Genomic DNA, 22,169 nt, shown 5'->3' with positions numbered 1-22,169 from the left:
GCAACTGATGTGCGGATTTACGTGCAACTGCATCAATGACAGTAAAGCCGTTATTTCCATTCCAAAATAGTGTTTGGTGTGAATCAGCTTCAGCTGAGGGAGCGGAAGGTTTAAAATTACCTAGAGCTGTTACCATCACACATCTGTCGCACAGAACAGAGGTGACAGTGAACAGCTTTTCACATACAGTATAAACTGAGAGCATTTCCTCCTCCTTTGACGTGAGCCAGAATCCTCTGAGAATCATGTCATCCGGACCATCAGCGCTGACTGAATTGCGGGGCTTTGATGCACATGACCAGAGCAACATTCACAGCGCTAAAAATAATATATCCAACTTTGGTTCAAACATCTGTGCGTTGTTGTTGTTGTCTGGGAGACTTGGAAGAGGAAGTGATGGGAGAGCCTCCCCCTGCATCTCCCTTTCTATCTGTATATAGGTATTTTGTTTCAAATCCAAACACTTTCATTGCATTTTTTCTGGGAAGTTTAAATGAAAAAAACAGTCTAATGAGTCATGAAAGACTAGAAAAAATCTGCACACATTCGGTCTTGCAGTCCATAGACGTTGCCCTGATTTCATACAGTATATGTTGACCTCCATTGTTCACCTACACATTCTACACAAATTAAGTTAGAGGACATTCGACGAAGGATGGAAAGTCCCCTCAGCCACAATATGGAGCCTGAGAACAGTTACAGTTGCCGGTTAATGACTTCCCCAGTGTAATCCTGCGTCTAAAAGTAGAAACGAAGGAAATTCAGGCCCTCTTCTAAAATCACTTTGCCTTTTTGGGTCTTGAGCTTGTTGGAAAGAAGGGGTACAGAGATGAGTAATGGAGCAAGATAAATAATAGTGTGTCTGGTCTCGGTAAGTCTGATGTGCCACCTAATCTGTGTTACTGTACTGATTTCAGTCGCTCTGGCTGTAAGACTTGCTTATTGTCTCACTTTCGTAAAGGAGGTAGACCTAGGTCAGGTAACCGCAGCCTGTCTCAAGACTCAATATTTGTAAAAGTAAGGCATTTTTGCAATTCTGATGAAAGGGCAAGAACAACATCTTTGATCCAGTTCCTTTTTATTTTGCAGAACTTTACTGGAAAGTGCAAGTCTCTAACCAAGTGCAGCTGCAGTGCTGATAAGGAATGACTGGCCAGGAGATAAAATGCAAATTATAAGATAAAACGGTGAAGGGTAGCTTTCTGCCAGATTTGTTCAGACAGAAACGTTTTATGGAACAATACCAACCCAGAGAGTTTATTTAGAGGTGTGTTTTGGGGTGCACATCCACTAGCACACATACTGGTCTTCCTGGGGGTTGGGGGGGGGAGGGTACAGGAGGTTGCTAATAACAGCTGCCAGATGTGGGGAGTCCCCTGAGCCCATGCACATTCTCACAGACAATGGAATGCTTGTGAGGAGCCCCTGCAGGAAGTGAGGTCAGGGCTCTTGACCCCTCCCCTAAGCTCAGTGAGAGACACAGCAGCGGGGCTCCTCGCCGGAGCTCTCTGCAGCTCCTAAACGTGTCCTGTCATAAAGCCGCTGACAGTGAGCAGTCAGTCCATAAAGCCTGTCTGGTAGACGTCCCGATTACGCGGCGTCCATTCAACCTGCCAACACTTAAGCTGAGGGTGACATATGCACGGAGAGCGAGAAACAAAGGCTGTGAATGTGCACCATTAAGCTTTGTGTCTGTCCCCCCAAGTTGAACGTTAGAACATTTTTGTAACTCAGAAGTATTGCAAAGCTGATGTTTTCACAAGTTCTTCTTTTTCGGAGTGAGCGCGTCTCACATACCAGCTGGTATGGGGGAGGCAGCAAACAGTGCAGTTATAGTGGATTGCCCAATCATGATCCCGTCTCCCCCACTCACCCACCACTAGACATGAGTCACGGTTGTAAAAGCTCTTCGGTAGAGACCAGACTCACCAAGCTTCATCTCGGAATCGCTAGTCTACTTTTTAATGGAAAGTCTAGTTCACCACATAGGTGTTACAATGTAGTGTGAGTTGCTCTCCTGGCATAATTGCTATGATGTCAGACTGCGTCACCAGCCCCATTTTGAAAACAGTCAACCAGATAGGATTTAGAGCAAAAGGCCTGTATGTGAGATTCTCAAGTAGCTCCTGTTTGAATGGTCTTTGGATGGTGATAATTTGAGGATACAGCATTTCTATTCAATATACAAGTAAGTAGTATCAACAACAACAAAAAAAATCATTGAGCTGTGAATCAGCAACGCTGGAGATCGTGACATATTTCCTCCCCTGCTTCCTTTGCTTGTTTTGCCTCTTTCATCCAAACTATTTCCATTTGCATCTCTTCTCTCAAGCAATAACTGTCAGAAAAACCCATAACATTACTATACTCCGAGTAAATTATTAACATAATTCAAAGCCTTTTGAAGGCTCACTTCATAAATCAAAACATGAATTTGGAACATTTTAGGTCATTGTTGCCTGTCCACATTAAAGTGAGCGGCTCCAATCACACATAATGATTCTTTCTTTTGAGGTTTAAGTGCAGGAATACTTACAGAATGCTTAAAATCTATTATACAATGAATTAATCTGTTACTCTTTGTCAGACACTCTAACACACAGGTTGGGGAACCCCTAAATGTTTTGTTAGGTAACTAATAAATATCATCACAACAGTCCTTCTACTCATCACAGACACATTACATCATAGTTACATGAGGTGACTTTGGGTGTCAGAGTCACAGCTGCGCAGACATGACGGCCTCCTCTGGGGCCGGAGGGAGGCCCTTTCTCTGCAGTGAGCACCTGCCTTGCTGTGAGTCTAGGCACGGCCCTGATGACTAACATGCCCTGACTTACACTCACCTCACCCTCTCTATTACACTTATAGCCTACCCAGACCTGAGGCAGTACACTGAAAAGTACAGGAATGACTCATCGAAAATAATTATAAAGTGTTGTTTTTAATTTGCAGAATGCTTGTTTAAAAAAAAGCAGGCATGTGACAAGTAAAACAAATTAATTGACCAAAGGTTGCCCAAGGTCCTTTACATTAAAAACAACTTGAAAAAACTGATTCAGTGTCTGTATATAACCCATAACACCATAATATAAATGGTACCATGATTTCACAATCTGCTACCTACAAGCTGCTGCCTGTTCCGTCATACACTAGCAGCTAGTGAAGGATATACATTTGCAGCAGGCTGGTCGAGGCTCTCAAGGGAAATTCAGCCAAGATGAGTAAAGTATGGACTCTGCTTCATGCTGGGATCTGCTAGGAAAGAGGAAGTGAGGAGGTGGAACAGGATGAGAACATCTGGACTTCATTTGTAGGCTTAAGAGTGGGAAAATGGCCCAGAAATAAAAAAAAAAAAAACAAAAAACAACAACTCCTTTTCATATTAGCCTAATTAGTGCCCACAAATCCGCATCATCATTATATTTCGATACTGAGACACTACTCTTTATGGACATATGACGTTTCCAAACTTTCTCCCTCGCTCTGTCTGTCTGACTCTATCTCTGTCTGCGGGTGTGTGTGTGTGTGTGTGTGTGTGTGTGACCGAGTATTGTGTGCGCGCTTCGCTGACGCTCAGTAGCTCGTGGGGCTGCTGTACCCAGAGAGTTGAGCAAGGACAATCACAGACGGACTCTTGGATTAGAGCGAGAAAAGGGGGAAAGTATGTTCTCTACGAAAAGTCTGGACTGACTTTAATAGCTCATTATTTCTGTAATCGCTGCGCTTTCCCAAGATTTGCGTCCGGATTCACGGTCCGGTATGGATTTACCGACAACAATGAATAGACAAGGCACACCGTTTCGTCCTCCACCAAAGTTTTGATTGTCATCGTTGCTTGTTGTCCTTCTCGACCCCAGAGGAAAGCTCTGAACTTTGACGCAGCATTTGGAAACTGGTAACCACATGTTAGGACATTTGGAGACAAATACCAACCGGAGCGTGTTTTCGCTGCGCTCTACAGTATCTCTCATGGGGTAAGTAATGACATCTACTCAAAATAATGTTGGTGAAATAGCAACGAGTGTGAATGTCTACATGTGCTGAAGCAGCCTCACGTAAGACAAGATACGTTAATCTGATGCGTCTCGCGTAATAATGGAATTCTGTGTAATATTTTACGCGCAGTAGGCTATAATTACGAACACGTTTTATTTAGGCTACAGTGTGCACCATCGCCTATGGCTCATATTCAAACCCAGCACCGTAGTACTGAATCTGTATCCTTCACGGTGAATTGCACGAGGTTTCCCTCATTAAATTCCCGATCAGTCACTTCAAACGCGTCGATAATGAAATGCAGTAACACGATCTCGAAATATGTGATTGACTTACAAATACCTACATTAATAATGACAGGATAGCTTCCTTGCTTTATTACCACCGTGTTAGTGCATTAGGCTAGTTGCCACAAGCAGAAACACAGCAGCAGCCCACAGCCAAAGTGATATTTAGATTCCCTGTGACAGCTGCGTTTGTTAAACACTGACTATATTAATGAATAACGTTGCATTGTGTTAAATATTAACAGGCAGAGCTGTGGCTGTCGGTTGTAGGGGGTCAGTGAAGTATGCTGCATCATGTGTAGTCTTTATATTGGAGGCTGCGCTGGGCTGTGTGCGCCCCCGGCGCGTCCTCGCAGGGGCCTCCGCCGCTCCTTGGAGCCGTTGCGAGGCCTGCTGTGCCCCCCCTCCTTTCAGACCCCTCCGATGTTGTTGAGGCTTGTTCATCCGTCACTCTAAAGAAGGCATTGTATTGAAAGGATGTATTAATAAGACAAAAGCCCCCATTATCCCCATCTACCGGAGTTAATCTCATGGGGTTTGAGTCCCCAGAGGGAGGCAGCGCAGAGATTTAACATGCACTTTGTATTAAGGTTAGTAGAATAGAATATCAATTTGAATACACTTTCACTATACAATACATATGGACAAGTCTACTAAAGACTAATAGACCTATGCTGTATATAAACTGGAGTTAAATGTCAAGCTGTATCTTTTAACATTTGCAGAACTCTGCCAGTGAAGAGCTGTCTGGGCCTTTTGCTATAGTGGTTCAATGGCCTTATCACTATCAGGCAGTACTGACAAAACAGCACATGGTCTTTCCTTACATAGGGATACATAGGTGTCAGTAGTCCAGTCATGAAGCACCCTGTTGTAGGGGAATCCTCAACCATAGTGAGATAAGATGATATGGTTGAGGAACTAGTGTTTATTGCCCAGATAAAACCCTCAATCCATCATCCTCTATCCTGTGGTTGGTCCGTCTCAGACTCCATGGTGTGGAGCTCATTAGCAGGCTGTCTGAAACAGTAAAGGCTTGTGAAGACATTATCTCAAGCCCCGCCAGCGGCTACAGGGCGAGAAACTGAACTCTCAAATGCATTCGGGAGCCACAAAGCCCATCAAATAAAGCCTAGCAAACATCTCTCTGTGATAACATCATGAGGAGGGGGTGAAGAGGAAGCATGGTCAGTGGCAGCAGGAGAAGAGTATCAGGTGTTGAAGGCCCTGTCAGCAGGTTCATTGATGCGGGTGTTGAGAGACTGCCGCGACTTGTTTGGGGTGTGGACGCCTGCTTATGGGCTCAGGTGCTGCTGCTGGGTGTAAATGACCGACTCTCCCAGCATGCCGCGGACCGGCTGGAGACAGGACATGATACAGCCGGGCCTGCCGTCTGCGTTGGGCCCATGTGACCGCACGGCTCATTACACCAGAACAAAACCCGCCACACCACCACCCCCTGACCGCTGCCAGGCTTCTTCACACACGCGTTCACACACTCCGTCCTTGGCCTGGGCGAGAGCGACCCCAGGGTGCTGCGAACAGCGTCAACGCAGCCTTGGCCAGACACTCCACAGCTCCAGGCACACGCTCAACAAAACCCTTTTAGAGACACAAGGGAGTCGCAGGACTCTGGCACACACATGTTATTGGTCTTACCAGTCTATATAGAGGGACTTTAAAATCCATTATGTCAGAGCGCAGGGAGACTGGCCCAGTTCAGCAGTGCATGACATCATGAGTTGAGGATCTCAGTGTTGCCCACCCAGCTCTCTGTGCTCAGTAGCCCGGTCCTCCTCTATACCGCCCATGTCGCCTGGGATCACTGCTGTAATCAGACCCTTCTCAATGAGCAGTACCAGGGGTAGCGTGAGAAATGAAGACAAATAGATGGGGGGAATAAATAAATAGACGTATAAGTGAATGGATAGATAAATAAATAAATGGTAATTCAGTGGTGGGAACTGGACGTGTGGGATTTTTTTTGGAGTTGGGGGGGACAGGTCACTAGGGGGTTTAAGGCGGGGATGTGTTGGGAGTGGGTGGGGCGATCCCCGAAGGATGCTCGGGTTTCAGCCCCGGCCTGGGAGAGGCCGCTAATAGGAAGCAGCGGGAAGGTTTTTCCTTAGGGAGACCGACTTCTCTTTTGTTGTCTGCACACACCACTTTAGTCAGCCATATCGGAAGGGTAAAAACACTGAAAGATCAGAGGAGCGAACAGGAGAGACCAGCCAGAGGCATCCTGGCTTTTACCTGGTTAAATGAAACCAGGCAGAGGTTAGAGGTCAATACATTACTTTCAAAACAGAATAGGTGCCTTGGCAGATCACTGAGGACAATACATATAATGTACTTGTAGACATTGCTTGTGGGCTTCTCTCTGTGATATTAATAGTGCTCTGTGGTGACACAGCCATCTGGGCTCTACAGGCTCAGACTTTTAGCTGGTACTCCCCTTTTGCCTGAAAAACACTTTCCTTGGGTGTGGCAGCTGGAGCAAAATAAACGCCTTCTGTTCGCAAGCTGCCGAAGCGCAAGTCGCAACATACAGCCGACAGCATGTAGCTTTCTGATTCACCGCCAAGAACTGGGAGTGTCTCGGATCAGAGAAATAAATATGGCCTCCTCTGCCTTTTCCCATTCCTAATCTGTAAGCGCAACTGAGAGCAGTCAGTAAAGTCTTTGCTTGCTCTTTGTTAGCAGGTACAGAAACACATGTACACACTCGCTCACACCCACTCACACACGCACACGCACACGCACACACATACTCTCTCTCTCGCTCTCTCTCACCCACACACACACACGCACACAAACACACGTCCTGTCGCTTTTTCAAAACATAATCTGACGTGCCATAAGACGGTATTCTGATTATTTTATAAATATTTACATAAGCTGATATTTGGTGGAGAAAAAAAAGGTCCTGACTATTTTAGGAGAGTGTTTTTACCCTTCCATGAAAGAATCCATTAGCTTTAAAGGCTCCTGTTACATGCCTTTCCCTCTTCAGGGACTTAGACAAACTATAAGACCCCCCATGGCCAGGCGCTAATGCTTGTAGCAGCATGCCAGGATTTCCTGACACTTTCTGGTGGTGGTGGTGGTGGTGGTGGTGAGTGCCAGACTGTGTGAGGGGGTGTTATGGCTTGTTCAAATGATTCTGTGTGGTTGTGATGAGGCTGTTCTGCACATCACATTTTAAGCACAGACCACCCCTTGTTCCAACATGCTGCCAGCTGGTAATCATGCTGAAAATGCTTTTTAGAGCTCCAAATGGCATTATTCATTGTGCATCCACACCACAGACATGAACGTTATACATCTTTCAGAAACAGTGACAAGGGAATTACAACAAACACAAGGTTTTTGGTTTCTGCTGTGGCTTTGGACGGGAGCAGCAACACTTTGCAAACTCTTATGTAGGTTATGCAGTGTGATTTATGGATTGGAGGGGAATGCACTCCTGCTGCCTGCTCTAGCGGCCTGCTTAATCAGTGCGGTCATGTCGTGGTTTTCTGATGTCTGGTCAATCCCGGCACTCACTCTGCAGTGATCTTGGAGCAGGTACACATGAAGATGCTGTGGTTTTTGGGACCACCTCCTCCTCCTCTTCCTTCTTCTTCTTCTCTCCTGGCAGCCATTGTTATCCTCTCTGCTTTGTTTGTGCAGCTGGAAAGCTCACCGGCATTACTTCAACAACGCCCCCCCCCCCCCCCCCTCCACCAAATCCAGAAGTAGGGAGAAAATAAGCTGGAGACAGTCTTCTTGGATTTTGGATTGCCCCATGCAGCCAGTGGGAGCTTAAAAGAGTGAGGAGCCTGCTGAAGCAGTTTATTTAGTTTGGAACTAAGAGTAGAGAGACAGTCTCTCCTGCTAACAAGCTGCGTCAGATGGCCTAATGACTGACAATCTTCAAAAATAAGACAGATGAGCCCGCCGTGATGGCCTGTTATGTCAGACATAGCTGTTTGGTTGTTTACCCTCTAACGTCCTGAGTTTGAATTGTCCTTCCTGGCTTAAAGACACAAAGGCATTAACCTCCAGCCAAACACAAGCTGGGTCATGATAGAGTTCAGACAGCTTCATTTGAACAGACAGATAGAGTGGAAGTGGATGCTGTTTGTTTTAACCAAATATGACAACTGCTCAAACATGGCCATTTGAGATCTGCTCTGTCTGGGTCAAAGTCAAGTAGCAGTTGTCTCGCTGCCACTGAAAAGCTGCACCACAGCAATGGTATTTTCTGACCTGTTTGTTATATTGCACAATATCCCTTGGCAGGCAACTCTACCCAAATCTTGCAGCTGGCTCAATAGAGCTACATAGGAGCCCACATGATTTACTGTGGGGCCTTTGCTTATAAAGATTTTACTCATGTGATGTTGCCAGGAAATAAAATAGACATAGTATCCCTCCAAAACTCTGTAACTCGAAATACCCCCGGGACTCTTTCCATGCAGCACACTCGTTGTATGTGGTCTTTAAATGCAGGTTCTGACTGTGTTGGTTCTGCACAAATACTGTCTATATGTGGGGGTATGATATCCTCATGTCAGAGAAGCCTATGGATGTTGACATCACATGTGGTTTTTTTCAAGAGATTTGCTCTTTTTAAGCAAGAAATTATAAATCTGTCTAAAATGCATGAGATCCACTGCGGACTGTGTGGACACAACAATATTCCCTCTCCAGGCAACCATGTTTTTCTCCAACAACAGAGCTCTGTTTAATGGCTCTGTGTTTGCCAGAGCAGTCTGGAGTTGTTTTTTTTATGCTGGACTCTGAGGAGAGATGGAGGGCCTCCACCAATTCATCATCTTATCAGTGGGCAGAAGCAATCAGGGCGGCTTTGTGCCCCTGTGTGTTGGCTTCTGTAGATGGTATCATTTTCCATTGTGCAGCTCTTATCTTTGCTTTGTCGCTAGCGCCTTCTCCACTCCTCCTCTCCTCCTCTCCTCCTCTCCTCCTGTGTATCATTGCCTTTTGGCGTGCTGTCCCTTGACTGTCTGCTGGTCTTGATGCTTAATGCATTCAAAATCACAGCAAAAGTGGAACCAGCATAAAGTGTCGCACTCACAGCAAGCCTCCTCGCTATACCGACACACACACATACACACGAATACGTGTTGTGATGTCTCACGCTCATTGGCACGATATGCAACACGTAATCACATGCTCTCTCACAACACCCTGACAATATAACAACCAGGCAACAGAACATGAGAAGGGGTGGAGTCCAAGTTCTAGCGACACAGTAGAATAGGAGCAGGGAGCCGGGACAAAGGAGACCTGAATGAGGGTTCAAAGCCATTCATTAGGGAAAACCTCATTGTATTGACAACAACATGGGAAGGTGTGAGATTGAGGCAGGGTTGCTGAAACTTGAATCAAGCTCACCTCAGCCTTCTGACCCATAATGGCCAATGTCGGGCCGCTGTTCCAGACTCAATGTTTCCGATCCAGACCAGCCAGATCTGATGCATAACAGCCAGTGTACACTTGGCCTGCTTCTGCATTTAATAGCAGTTGCTAACACTGGTCCACCTGGAGACACGCATACCCCTCAAATGCACATCAGCGTCTTCGAGCCTTTCTGTGTGTGGTTTACCGCTGAGCTTGCATTCTGAGAACAGTACATACATCATGAGGCTGTACATCCTGAGAGCTATAGGCACTCAGGACAGTTTGCAAGGACAGTCAACTATTAAATTAATTTTGATAACTAACTATTTAACTATTTTGATAATCGATTAATAGGTTTGAGTAATTTTTTAAGAAAAAATAAGTCCAGCTTCTTAAATGTGAATATTTTCTGGTTTCTTTACTCCTCTATGACAGTAAACTGAATATCTTTGGGTTGTGGACAAAACAAGACATTTGAGGACGTCATCTTGGGCTTTGGGAAACACTGATTGACATTTTTCACCATTTTCTGACATTTTATAGACCAAACAACTAATCGATTAATTGGGAAAATAATCGACAATGAAAATAATCGTTAGTTGCAGCCCTACTCACATGTAAAGCTTCGTTCTTCAAGTTTCTATTCATGAAGGTACTATTTTTGAAGGTACAATTTTTTTGTTTTTTTCTAAATCAGAAAAGGTACATAAAACAAAGCTCACATTGCTCCAAGAGGATGGAGGATAAAGCCCCATTTCTGAGAGAGTAGTTTCTTGGAGTGTAGCTGCAGAGTTTCTTTAATCGAGAGCTGATTGTACACAATGTGCTGTAATGAAGTCTTTAATAGGGCACTACAAGAACATGTCTGCCCCAGATGTGTGCTAAATAAATCCTTCCTGATGTGTTTTTAATCACCTCTTTGTGGCCTCTTCTTTTGATCTCTGTGGTGAAGTTTAAGATATATGAGGAGAGGAGGGGGAGTTCCAGTGAGGAAGACGTGGTTCTGCAAATCAGGGAACAGCATGAAAGGGAAATATGCAAAATCGAGCAATATAAGAACATATATAATTTGAAACTCTGTGCCTTCAGTTGACAGGAACGGTCCGAGGGTGAATGTATTACAGTAATTGCCTTTAAGGCGTCACCCTCGGGGACCCCCACTCCCCCCCACCACCAACACCCCCCCCACCCCCCAGCCCATGGGGCAAACTGGGGGGGTGGGTGTCCGCCGGTCATGCAGGCTGCTGCTCCTGAGGCTCTGTGATGCCCGTCTTTACACAACTCTTTGTCTCCAGCTCCTCTCACTGTCACTCCAAGAGCCCCACAGCACATTAACAGCTGCCATAAATAAAGCATTACAAAATCTCAGAGATGGACTGACAGAGAGAGTAGAGGGACAGAGGAAGAGAGAAGCCAAAGTGACCGAGAAACATGCAGTGAAAAAGGTTTTGTCTTCCTGACTGAACTGTGTTGACAGACTAGACTCCTCAGAAGAGGCTGTACCCAAACTGTCAACATTTGACGAGCGAAAGGGTAATCCCTAATTACATGATTAAACTCCACGTATTGGGGACACCCACTCCCCTAATATCTCACAGCTTAAACATGGTTTTAATGAAGCATGATTGTGAAATTACCATAATAACGGACAGAGAGAGAGGAAGGTATGCTTTTGGAGTTAAAAATATACTAGAGTGAGAAACCACAGTGGAAAAAAAACAAGTGACTGTTTAATCTTTGAATAAAAAGGAACCGCTTTCGCTCTTTCCCTTTCATTTAATGCAATATACAATTAGCTTATTACGTGAATGACACTGATGCAAATTTGTAACGGAAGAACTTTTCTATTTTTTTGGAAACAGTAAAAGGAATGTGACTTGTGTGTGTCTGGGACATGGTTTATACAAAGTAACAGAGACATATTTTAGCCAAGTTTTTTTTCTCTGTCAAATGTGTTGTTCCCCCAGTTGAATTCCTCTCAAAGCTACAAACTGTGAGATACTGCAGGCCCCCATCTCATATCTCCCGTCTGTGCTGCCTCTTGAGAGTGCAAGTCACAGAGCGACACTGTGAAACAAACAAGCTCTCTTCTCTCTCGTTGGCACTTCCCCTCGAAACCCATATTATTTTAATTTTGCTTGTGATTATATGTACGGTGGTGTTTCAAAAGAGCAGACCCTGCTGTCTCCTTTTCCTGTACTGCACTCCTCCGTCCGCGGCCCACGCGTCCGTCCCCTGAGCACAAACCTACAGTATGTCAAGAGTGAAATCACTGCCAGAATGTGTCAGCCTCTCTTTCTCTCTCACTTTTACTGCTCCCATTTCCTTTGTTTAGGAAATGATCAGTAAACAGTTGTAAATATCTAGTCGATGGGGTGCATAGATAAGAAAGTGGTGTGTCTAGAAGTTATTGCATTTACTGCAGAATGCTTCAGAGTTGACTGTCCATGGCAAAAGAAAACACAGGAGCACTGTTAAATCTGCATTTAGAGGTAGAATTTAATGTAACCACTGAGGCTGATGTTTTGGCCATAAGACTTCCTCAGAAACTGTGAAACTGTTGTGAATATCTAGTCGATGAGGTGCATAGATACAAGAGTGTGGCTAGACACGATTGCATTTAGTCTTTGGTTGGGTAAATGTGAAAGTTTGTGAGAACTACTATATTTGTGGCTGCTGATGCTTGGTGCTTAGTTCCTGGCTGACGCCAAACATGTATATCTCTGTATGTTGTTTTTGTGTCCACTGTATTTTCTTTATCATCTTTGTTTTTGCCATCAGTGTTATCAGCATGCTTGTCAGCAGCGAGGCATGTAACAGAGATAACAGTGGAGAGGATTGCTGCTCAGGCCTTTTCCTATTCGCTGAGATAAGCTCATGACTGAAAGACCGTCCTGGGTGCATTTAAACTTAATGAAAGAAGCTTCAGGCACTTTGCATAGTTAGGCCATTGCACAGATTCACTGTGTGACTGACCTGAAGTTGGTCCGTGCCGTGACCAAGGTCATTATAAGCACTAGGTCACAGCTCAGTCATGCCACAGCAGCAGTATGAAAACGTCTCCCCCAGCCTTGTTACAGTAGCCCTCGGAACATTAATGCTCTTCCCCTGGGAATTGACTGGGCGATCGATGGTGTTGCTGTGCTGGTGTGAAAAGAGATGGAGCCCTGGGGCGCAGTGATGGACAGAGAGGCAGAGGCAAGGCAAGGCAAGGCAAGGCAGCTTTATTTGTATAGCACATTTCATACACTGGGGCAATTCAAAGTGCTTTACAGAGTGATAAAATTACAGTTAAGGTAAAAGATTTACAATTAAAAAGTGCAAAAGTACAGACAAGAGATACAAAAGATAAAAGACTTAAAAAGTAAACTAGTGCAGTTCAAATCAAATGAGATAGAAAGATGAAAGAACACAACAAATACTCCCACTTTTAGATGCACATTGTGAGTGAACCCATATGTTTTTCTGTAATTTTCTGCAGGTGGCTGCACACACTGCAGCCACCTGCTAACACCACCAGCAGATACAGTCTGTGTCTGTGTTTTCCATGGTTGCACAATGTGGCTGCGTGGAGCTGCTCGGTGCAGAAAGGCCTGCCGTAACGGGCCTGTGTGTGCAGTGACTTGTGAAGGCTTGGAGGAGCATTCAGCTGGCAAAGTAGGGATGAGGAGCTGCGTCACAACTGATAAAGTACTTATGAAATGGTAAAATGAGTGGGGGTGTTTTTTGCATCTGTTGCTTTAGTCATTTCCTTAGAATTTAAGCTGTTCAGGTAGCAGTGGTGAAACTTTGTGGTAGCTTTGAGGATACTTTTTTGTCTCCTGTGATGTCTGACATGTTAACCCTTGACTGAGGAAATTTACTGAGCTGTGCTCTGCAGATGGAAGGTTCCCCCCAAAAGCCCCAGCACACACTCTACGCAATCAGTCACATAGCTCTTGTTTAACTTTGATGGTAAGCCTGTACATAAATATCAAGTTAAGTAAGGTTTATTTATACAGCCCTTCATCACAAACGCAAGTCTCAAAGGACTTCACAGAAATGAAAATGAAAATAAATCACAAGGAAACAGAACAAAGCACAAGACACAAAATAGCATACTGGAAGACATAACAGGCCTACCTAACCTAACCTATCCAGCCTCGCCGAGTCTAACCAGCCCAACCAAAAAAAAAAAAACTTTATTGGGAAAAAAACAATGGAACAACCTTGGGATCAGGATGGCTGATTGTGCAATAGGTGCCTGGACAAAACAATAAATGTGACAGTTATAATGTGATAACAAAGCAAATGAGGCAAAAAGAAACCTGAGGAGACAGTTTGCGGTTTGAGTTGAGCCATGCATTCATATCATTCAAGTGCATCATGCTCAGCTGCTGTCTCCCTGCAACACTCATCTTCCTTCCTCAGTTCTGCACTAGTTGTGTTAGCAGCAGCCACAGAGACTGTCAGTTGGTGGCCAGAGACGGTGTGGGATGCTGGACAAGGAGCAGAGGGGCAGAGGCGGAGGTGTGGAACGATCCCCATGACATTTATAGCAAAGCACTCTCCCAGAGTTAACTTGCACACATACTCATACCGCCATTAAGGGGGGTGGAATTGAACAGGAAAGGACAAATCACAGCAGCAGATGCTCTCTGTGTATCCATGATGAATAACCCTGTGACTGCTCTAAAAGCCAAGGGCAGATTAAGTCTCTGCTCCAGAAGAAATGCCTGGTGTCTGCTAAAGGGCCCAGGAAGTCACCAATCTCTGTGTTTAACTTCATCATATTATACTGTGTTCCCAACAGAGATGATTTGCCGGACTGTAGTTTCCAATACTCAAGTGGCCCTTTCTGATCCCATACTGCTGACATTTCCCACTTGGCCCTGCTGTGGAAAGTGGCTAATGACTGTGGTCGGGCCGGGCCGGGCTTGATGCTGTGTTGCCACTACAGCAGCTTTTGAGCAGGGAGTGTGAAGGGCAGATGGGAGAGATGTGTTACAGGAAGCTCCCGACCACTAACCCGCTCAACAGTAAACATGCTGAGGGATTCTTCTTGGCAAACAAACAGTAAACACATTACAACGCAAACAAGATAAGCAGCAAATGTCAACTGTCTGAAGACAAGGTTAATCACCGTCCTTATCTAAACCAAAATGTTTGTGAGGGACTGTATGTGTGAGTGAAAGTGGGCATGCTTGCTGTGTCAGGGTTTAGGCGCTCTGTCCATGTTTGAAGTGCTTTCCCCAAGAGAAAGCAGAGCCAGGTTTAAGTAGTGTGTGTGTGTGTGTGTGACAGGTAGCAGGTGTTGTAATGGGGCGGCGTTGCCTTGGTTTTTTGTGAGCAGGCGCTTTGCTAATTGGGGCTTATCAGGTGTTTCTGGGAAATCCAAACAACACCTGTGGCCTTTGTGCAGCCATCAGTCACATGATGGAGAGAGGAACTCTGTCTCTTATTAGAATTAGGAGGAAACTAGGATCAGCTTTCAGAACAATCACTTCACATCTTTTGAATCTTCTTTTCGATATTTGAAAGTAAATGGCTCCTCTGCATGCAGCTGTGGTTATATCTGTTGATGGGGTAGGTTTGTGCATGTGGTTGTGAAAAGTAGGCGTAGGTGTGATAATCACACATCACTTGCATTAGGAGAACATATTTTTGGTGGCTTGATTTTCGTGTGAACAGTGTGAACAGTGTGAACAGTGTGAACAGTGTGAACATGATTTTTGGTAAGGACTAGGTTTTCTTTCTTTTTTTAAATTATTTTTATGCTTTATTTGACAGAGAGTTAATGAGAGAGAGAGACAGAAAGGTATGGGAGACAGAGAGGGGGGAGGACATGCAACAAGTGACCGCGGGCCGTATTCGAACCTGCTGGGGGAAGGACTGAGCCTTATGGTACACGCTCTACTCGGTGAGGCACCAAGGCGCCCTGGATCATAGGCTTTCTGATAGGATATCCTGTCTCAGTTGGCGCAGTTAAGTCTCTCTTGTTTGACTTCCTCTGTCTCTTTATCACTAATTTTTACTCTCCTGTGCTCAGTTGTGTCTCCCTCATCGCCTTCTCCCTCATGTCTACGTTATGCTTTGAAATCTAGGCAGAATATTGCCTTATTTGACTTCCTGTAACCCCTTTATAGCCACTGCACTTCTCAGTACAACTTCACATTTATCCATGACTCTCCAAAGTCTTTGCTGTTGTCTCTTTGCGCGCCGCAGTGAAAAGGAATTGTCTCACTCTCTTGCCAAACCATTGTGTCAGGTAGGAAAGGAGTCATTGGTCGACATGGCGTGACAAAGTTTTCAACAATGCGATTATGTATTATGCCTATTGTTGAAGTATGAGTGACGTCTGGGTCGAACGCAGGGCAAAACAGAGAGACAGCGCTCCTGTCAACCAATCAGTGTGGAAACGTCTGGACGGCACACAGCAGGCAGTGGCAGGGCAGGGCAGCGACGAGACAGTGCTGCAGGCAAACCAGACCATCAGGTTTCACACACACACACACAGTCAAATCCCTCGATGACAGACGCCAAGGACTCCATGGTGACAGGGGGGCCTTGAGCTGCCTAGGTGACACACAGAAAGACTGAATACGAGGAAATAAGGCTAAACCAGTATTTTTCTCTCTTAGAAGACTGGAGACTATGGAGACGCAGAGCTGGTCTGGATTATCTGACTCTTCCATTAACAACATCATTACAGGCTGCAATAATGTAACCTGATCTAATTACGCTGGTGCAGCTGGCACATGTGCTCAGCCTCAAGCCCCCTATTTGCGTCTTTTAATGGACCTAAAAGGACGGGGGGGGGGGGCTGTCCTGATGCAGCGGTTCTGATAAGGGAGTGCTCAACTGTAAATAAAATTCAGCTATGATACAGTTGCAGTAGCCGAATGGAAGTGCTCTGTCCCATTATTAAGGCTGAAGGGCAATGCTCTCCACACTGAAGGAGACTATTGTTCTTTGTTCCTGCATGAGGAAACAGTGTGCTGGTTATTACTGCCAACCAATAGCAGCTGTGTGCTGAACCTGCTTTTATGCAGCTGGACTGCTATGCTAGACCAGTCTATGTCTTTCCAATATGCACAATTAGGTGTGTGTGTAGAGATTTCTGTGTACATGCGTGCCATAAAATTTTTAAGTTCTATGTGGCGCAACACATCCATGATTGTGTGCTTGTATGTATGTGAGTGTCTGTGTGTGTGTGTGTGTGTGTGTGTGTGTGCGCAATCGCGTCACAGTGATGTCTCAGATTCCTGCCTTTGTGTCCAGATGCCGTTCCACATGCATGCTCTCTTTCTGTCTTTGTGTGTGTCTCTCTCTCTCTCTCTCTCTCTCTCCCTCTCTTGCTCCATCTTTCAGTCTCTCTGGGGTTTTGAGTCATAGCCCGGCAGAACAGAGCAGAGGTTCAGTTCCCACTAAAATTTCAGAGTAGAGAGCTGGATCCAGGCTAGCTGTACAGAGAAGCAGTGGAAGCATCAGTGTTGAATTACCACCAGAGCTGAGCCGGCCCGCTGAGGGATCCCGTTACCTTTGACAGGTTTAAGACACCAGCTCCGCCTCTAATTAGATTTCCAGAACCTCCAACTTTCCTTTGTTTAAGCAGGCACGCCTGTGTCTTCACACAAGCAGCTACAGCCCATTTTATTTTGTTTTGCTTCGTTTATAGGTTCCTCCCTTATATGAGTCCTCTGGGTAATTTGACGCCACATTTGTCCCTTTGTTTGCTTGGGGGCAACACTTAAAAACGGCAGCCTTGGTAGATCAATGGTTGTGAGCATTATTTGCATACAATTAAGAGTATTCAACAGACAAATATTGTATGATGAAATGCTAATTTAAAATACAGGTGTTTGTAACACTTGAAGCGGTGCACTATAAAGTGGAGGCACTGTAAGACATCATAAGCACATTCTAAGCGCATTGCGAGTGCATTATTATAATCAGAGCATGATATAATACACACAATGTCCAAAAATGTTAAGGGTTTGAATACTTAACAATTGGAAGTGTATGGTTAATGATATGATAGCAAACTGAATGTAATTTTATGATATTTGTCTGATGTTTGCCAGATGATTGTATTGTAAGAAAAATGTATCCCTGCTTATAATGGTCTTATAATCTGCTTGTAATGCGTTGCAATGCACTTCAAGTAAAGTGTTACTTGAAGCCTTTTTCCAACAAGTCAGGAAAGCTCCCACCTCTCCCTCTCAGGTATCTGTTTAATTTGCTGTCAGCTTTGTCGTGATGGAGAGGTCTGGCTGACCCACGAGCTGCGCTGCAGTTAGAGAGGGAGCTCAGTGGAGTGGAATGGTTTGCTCCACACAACAATGCCGTGTGTTGACAGCCGAGTGCTCGGACCGGGTTGGTGGAATGTCCCCTTCAGTCTGAAACCCTGAGCTCTCGTCTGAGCGCTAGCACTCAGCCTTACACAGCGTTTGTCATTCTTTCCAAAGGTGATCTCTATATGTTTACTGTGCTAGACGGGGGAATCTTTGATGTGGCTGTTTTTACTCGAATTGACACAGAAAGTGGCATTTTTCACCACAGCGCATTAGTGACGTACAACTCCCGTGTGAGGCGCTAGTCTGTTGCTCTTCGTTCCTGTTCGACTGCTAGAAACTGCAACTGTATGCCTGCGTGGGTGTTCAGTTGGGGATGTAACAGAGACTGCTGTGTATTCACAGTATTGCAAGCATGTGGCCACAGTCATTTTTGTCCTGTGATTGGACGTCTTAACTTTCAAAATACCCGGAAATACGGAAATGTTGGATCATCTCAAATAATTTGACATTACTGAGAAGGTTTAGGATTTTCGAAGCTTAGATCTAATGCTGTTGATCACTACAAGACACGCTTAACCAAACAAAAGCATTCTTTTCACGTCTGGTTTCAAAGCATCCCACCGTATTTCCAACATACGGTAAAGAGTTTTAAAGCAAACTACATGACAGGTCTTTGGCTGGACACTTTGTTTAGCCAGAAGACTTAGGCCTTTTTCTTTTTTTTTATATCACTGATAGCCGATGAGTGCATTACTTTTCAAAGACAGTATTTTTGCTTTGTCAGTAACACAGCTTTTTCTGTTGGTGCAACAAAATTTCCCCTATCAGTAACCCAAACCATGTCTTTCTGTTTGTGTGTGTGCAGGTGACCCACTTCGGGCCCCTGAGACGTGACAGTGGGACAGGCAGCCTCCCTCCCAGCCTGCGCCCTCGCCCCGTCTCTTCCGGAGAGGGAATGATTATCGGCCTAGACGCTCTCTTCCACTCCTCCTCCACTCCTCCACGCTGTGTGAATGACTCTTTGCCGTAAAGCCGCTGTGCTCTGCCACCCCGTCATCATGAAGAGCAAGTATTCCCAGTACTACAACAGGAGTCTGATCCAGTCCTACTATGCCTTTGCTAAGGACATGACTACCCAGGAGCTGGAGGACCGCACCATGGGGAAGAAAGGACTCACTACCCTCAACGTAGTCATTGTGGTCCTCTGCAGCATCATCATCCTGGAGAATCTACTCGTTCTCATTGCCGTCTGCCGCAACAAGAAGTTCCACTCCGCCATGTTCTTCTTCATTGGCAACCTGGCATTTTCTGACCTGCTGGCAGGCTCTGCCTACATAGCCAACATCTTTCTGTCAGGGCCAAGGACCTTTGAGCTGGTGCCAGTGCAGTGGTTCATACGGGAGGGCACGGCGTTCATCGCTCTGGCAGCCTCAGTCTTCAGCTTGCTGGCTATAGCCATAGAGCGCTATATCGCCATCACCAAGGTCAAGGTGTACGGCTCCAACAAAACCTGCCGTATGTTCCTCCTGATAGGAGCTTGCTGGGTCACCTCCATCCTGCTCGGGGGACTTCCCATCATCGGCTGGAACTGCATCAACAACCTCCCTGAATGCTCTGCCGTACTGCCTCTCTACTCCAAGAAATACATCCTCTTTGTCGTCTCCATCTTCAGCCTCATACTGCTCTCAATTGTCATCCTCTACGTGAGGATCTATTTGATTGTACGTTCCAGCCACCAGGAAGCGACCAACTCCCCAGCCTACGCCCTTTTGAAAACTGTCACTATAGTGCTGGGTGTCTTCATCATGTGCTGGCTGCCTGCTTTTACCATCCTCCTCCTGGACTCATCCTGCAGGATGCAATCCTGCCCCATCCTCTCCAAGGCGGACATCTTTTTTGGATTCGCCACTCTGAACTCAGCACTGAACCCAGTGATCTACACACTGCGCAGCAAGGACATGAGGAAGGAGTTCCTGCGTGTGCTGTGCTGCTGGGGGCTGCTGCAAAGCGGACGGCCTGCCGACCGCTGTCTGGTCCCTTTAAAAAGCTCCAGCTCTCTGGAGCACTGCACCAACAAACATGAACACCAGACCACACCCATCATGCAAGATTGCACCACCTGTGTCTGATGTGGTGCAGAAACATCTGTGTGCTTGTGTGTGTGTGTGTGTGTGTGTGTGTGTGTGAGAGAGAGGGAGGGAGAGCGTGTATGAGAGAGAGAAAGAAAAGAGAAAAGATTGTGTGTGTGTATGATAGAACAAGTAGAGACGCTGTGATCGGGCAGAGAGATGTGACAAAAATGAGAGCACACCTGGGAATCTGGGTGCCTGGCAAGGCTGGGACACAGCTGTCTGTTAAGACGCATCCTACAACTTTCTCTCATTACAATCAAAATTGTGTGAATTCACAATCAACATTCAATGGATTCACCCATGCACGGGTGTGAAAACAATCATTCTCGAGTGAACTGATTCGATGAACTCACAATTGTAGGTGAGATCTTTCAGAAATGTGAAAATTGCTTTTTCATGGGTACTCTTGCCAGTTAATTTGTTGTAAACCATTGTACATGCCTGTCAGCTTTTTTTTTTTTTTTTTTTTTTTTTTTTTAAACATGTAAAACCCTATTAAAAGCCAAAAATACAAACATCAAATACATAACATCAAAGTTATGGCAAGTTGTTTTGGGCCTGTGCCAATGCAAAGCTTGCAAAGTTGCACTCTGTAGATTGGTAGGCATTGTAATATTTTTTTTTTCTCTCCAATGACTGTTGCCCTTTGTAAGGCTTAACCACATAAGTCTCCTCCTATATGTATACATTAGGCCTACATATTCACTGCTCACACTGTACAGAGCCAGGAGGCAGTGATCAGCCCCACTCAACACTGCACTCCAGATAAGCCAAATTACAATGGGTGCCCCCTCCACAAAAACAGGGCTATATACTCCCTATATAACCTTGCTTAGAACCCTTTGATTACAACAAACTTACGTACTCTGCTTACATTTAATGCATGAAATTCTAACTCATTTGTAAGCGCTAATGTGTATGATATATTCCAGCTCCAGCTTCATCATTAACACCCCCTCCCTCATTTGTCCTCATAATCTGTCCCTCTTGCTTTTACTGTAGTCTTTTGTATTTTAACAGTTTCCTGAGAGGAAAGCCCAATCAGAAAGCACATTTCCTGAAGTGAGTTGGCACTGATAAATTTCACTCAATGACAGCTGTCCAGCAGCCTTGACAAATGGGACTGTTGTCTTGACAATCTTGTAGCAGCGTGGCGGCAATGTGCTCTCTGTGTTTGTGCCTTTCCTTTTGGGGAATGAGGCTGAATGTAAGTATGAAGTGTTTGGGGCAAGCGCTCCACCGTTGACAGTATTATTGATCATGGTTTTGCGTTAACGTGTCATTGACGTGCAGAGAGTGGGATGAACAGGGTACTGTAGGTCACTCTCACTGTGAAGTCTTAAATAGCATCACAAACAAGAACTTGTTGTGAACGTCCCAGTTTAATTTGCTAGATATATGAAATGAGATCTGTTCAGAGTAAACAAGTCTCATCTTCCCACAAACCCCTCACTTCCCCTACAAAAAAAAGGGAGAAGATCCGGTTTCAAAGGAGCTGGGGGGATCGTCCCTCATGGGAGGTCAGCTTCATCCTCATTCTCTGAAGACCTTCAACACGCCACTTCCTTTAGCTATGGGAAGTCCTGTTTTTTATAGTCTGGTTCCTGTTGTTCAGGGTTAGACTTACCTTCTTCCTGTAGACACACACACACACTCACGCTTGCATAATAACTCTTCTCTCCATCGCCATTTCTTCATACAGGTTTTGACATTTAGACAGCCAAGTAGAAATGTTGAAAAGCACTTTGGCAGCTTCAGTGATATCTGCTCCCCCCAAGTTTTTCAGATGGAGACGTGTTTTTATCTGTGTACCTATCACTTCATTGTGTTGCCTAACTCTGTATGATTTTTTATGATAAATATATGAATAACTATGTATGTTTGTAAGTATGTATGTATGTATCTATGTACAGTATGTATGAAGTGTGTTATTGTATGGAATGTCTTGTGTGCAATAGCCTTGTGTGTCCAGTAGCACGCTGCCTGTGTTAAATCGGTACAATCCTAACACTAATATAGGTACATAAACATTTTGTTAATTGCATTTCCTTTTTATAAAATAAATGAAA

General features: G+C 45.0%; 1 protein-coding gene across 1 annotated transcript; it reads left to right on the top strand.

The window, feature by feature from the left end:
* Window positions 1-3,600: 3,600 nt before the first annotated feature.
* s1pr2 (sphingosine-1-phosphate receptor 2) lies at window positions 3,601-22,169 on the top strand. The gene is made up of 2 exons (XM_071533428.1): window positions 3,601-3,977; window positions 18,834-22,169. Exon 2 carries the CDS (start codon window positions 18,982-18,984, stop codon window positions 20,095-20,097), a length of 1,116 nt encoding a protein of 371 aa, XP_071389529.1. The 5' UTR covers window positions 3,601-3,977; window positions 18,834-18,981; the 3' UTR covers window positions 20,098-22,169.

This window comes from Centroberyx affinis, unplaced genomic scaffold (genome assembly GCF_046629955.1).
Source record: "Centroberyx affinis isolate AG114_WGS23_722 - 3 ecotype Tasmania unplaced genomic scaffold, CSIRO-AGI_Caff_v1 ptg002364l_1, whole genome shotgun sequence".
Taxonomy (NCBI): domain Eukaryota; kingdom Metazoa; phylum Chordata; class Actinopteri; order Beryciformes; family Berycidae; genus Centroberyx; species Centroberyx affinis.
The sequence above is the reverse complement of the archived record's forward strand: the minus strand, read 5'-3'. Positions and strand labels throughout refer to the sequence as shown.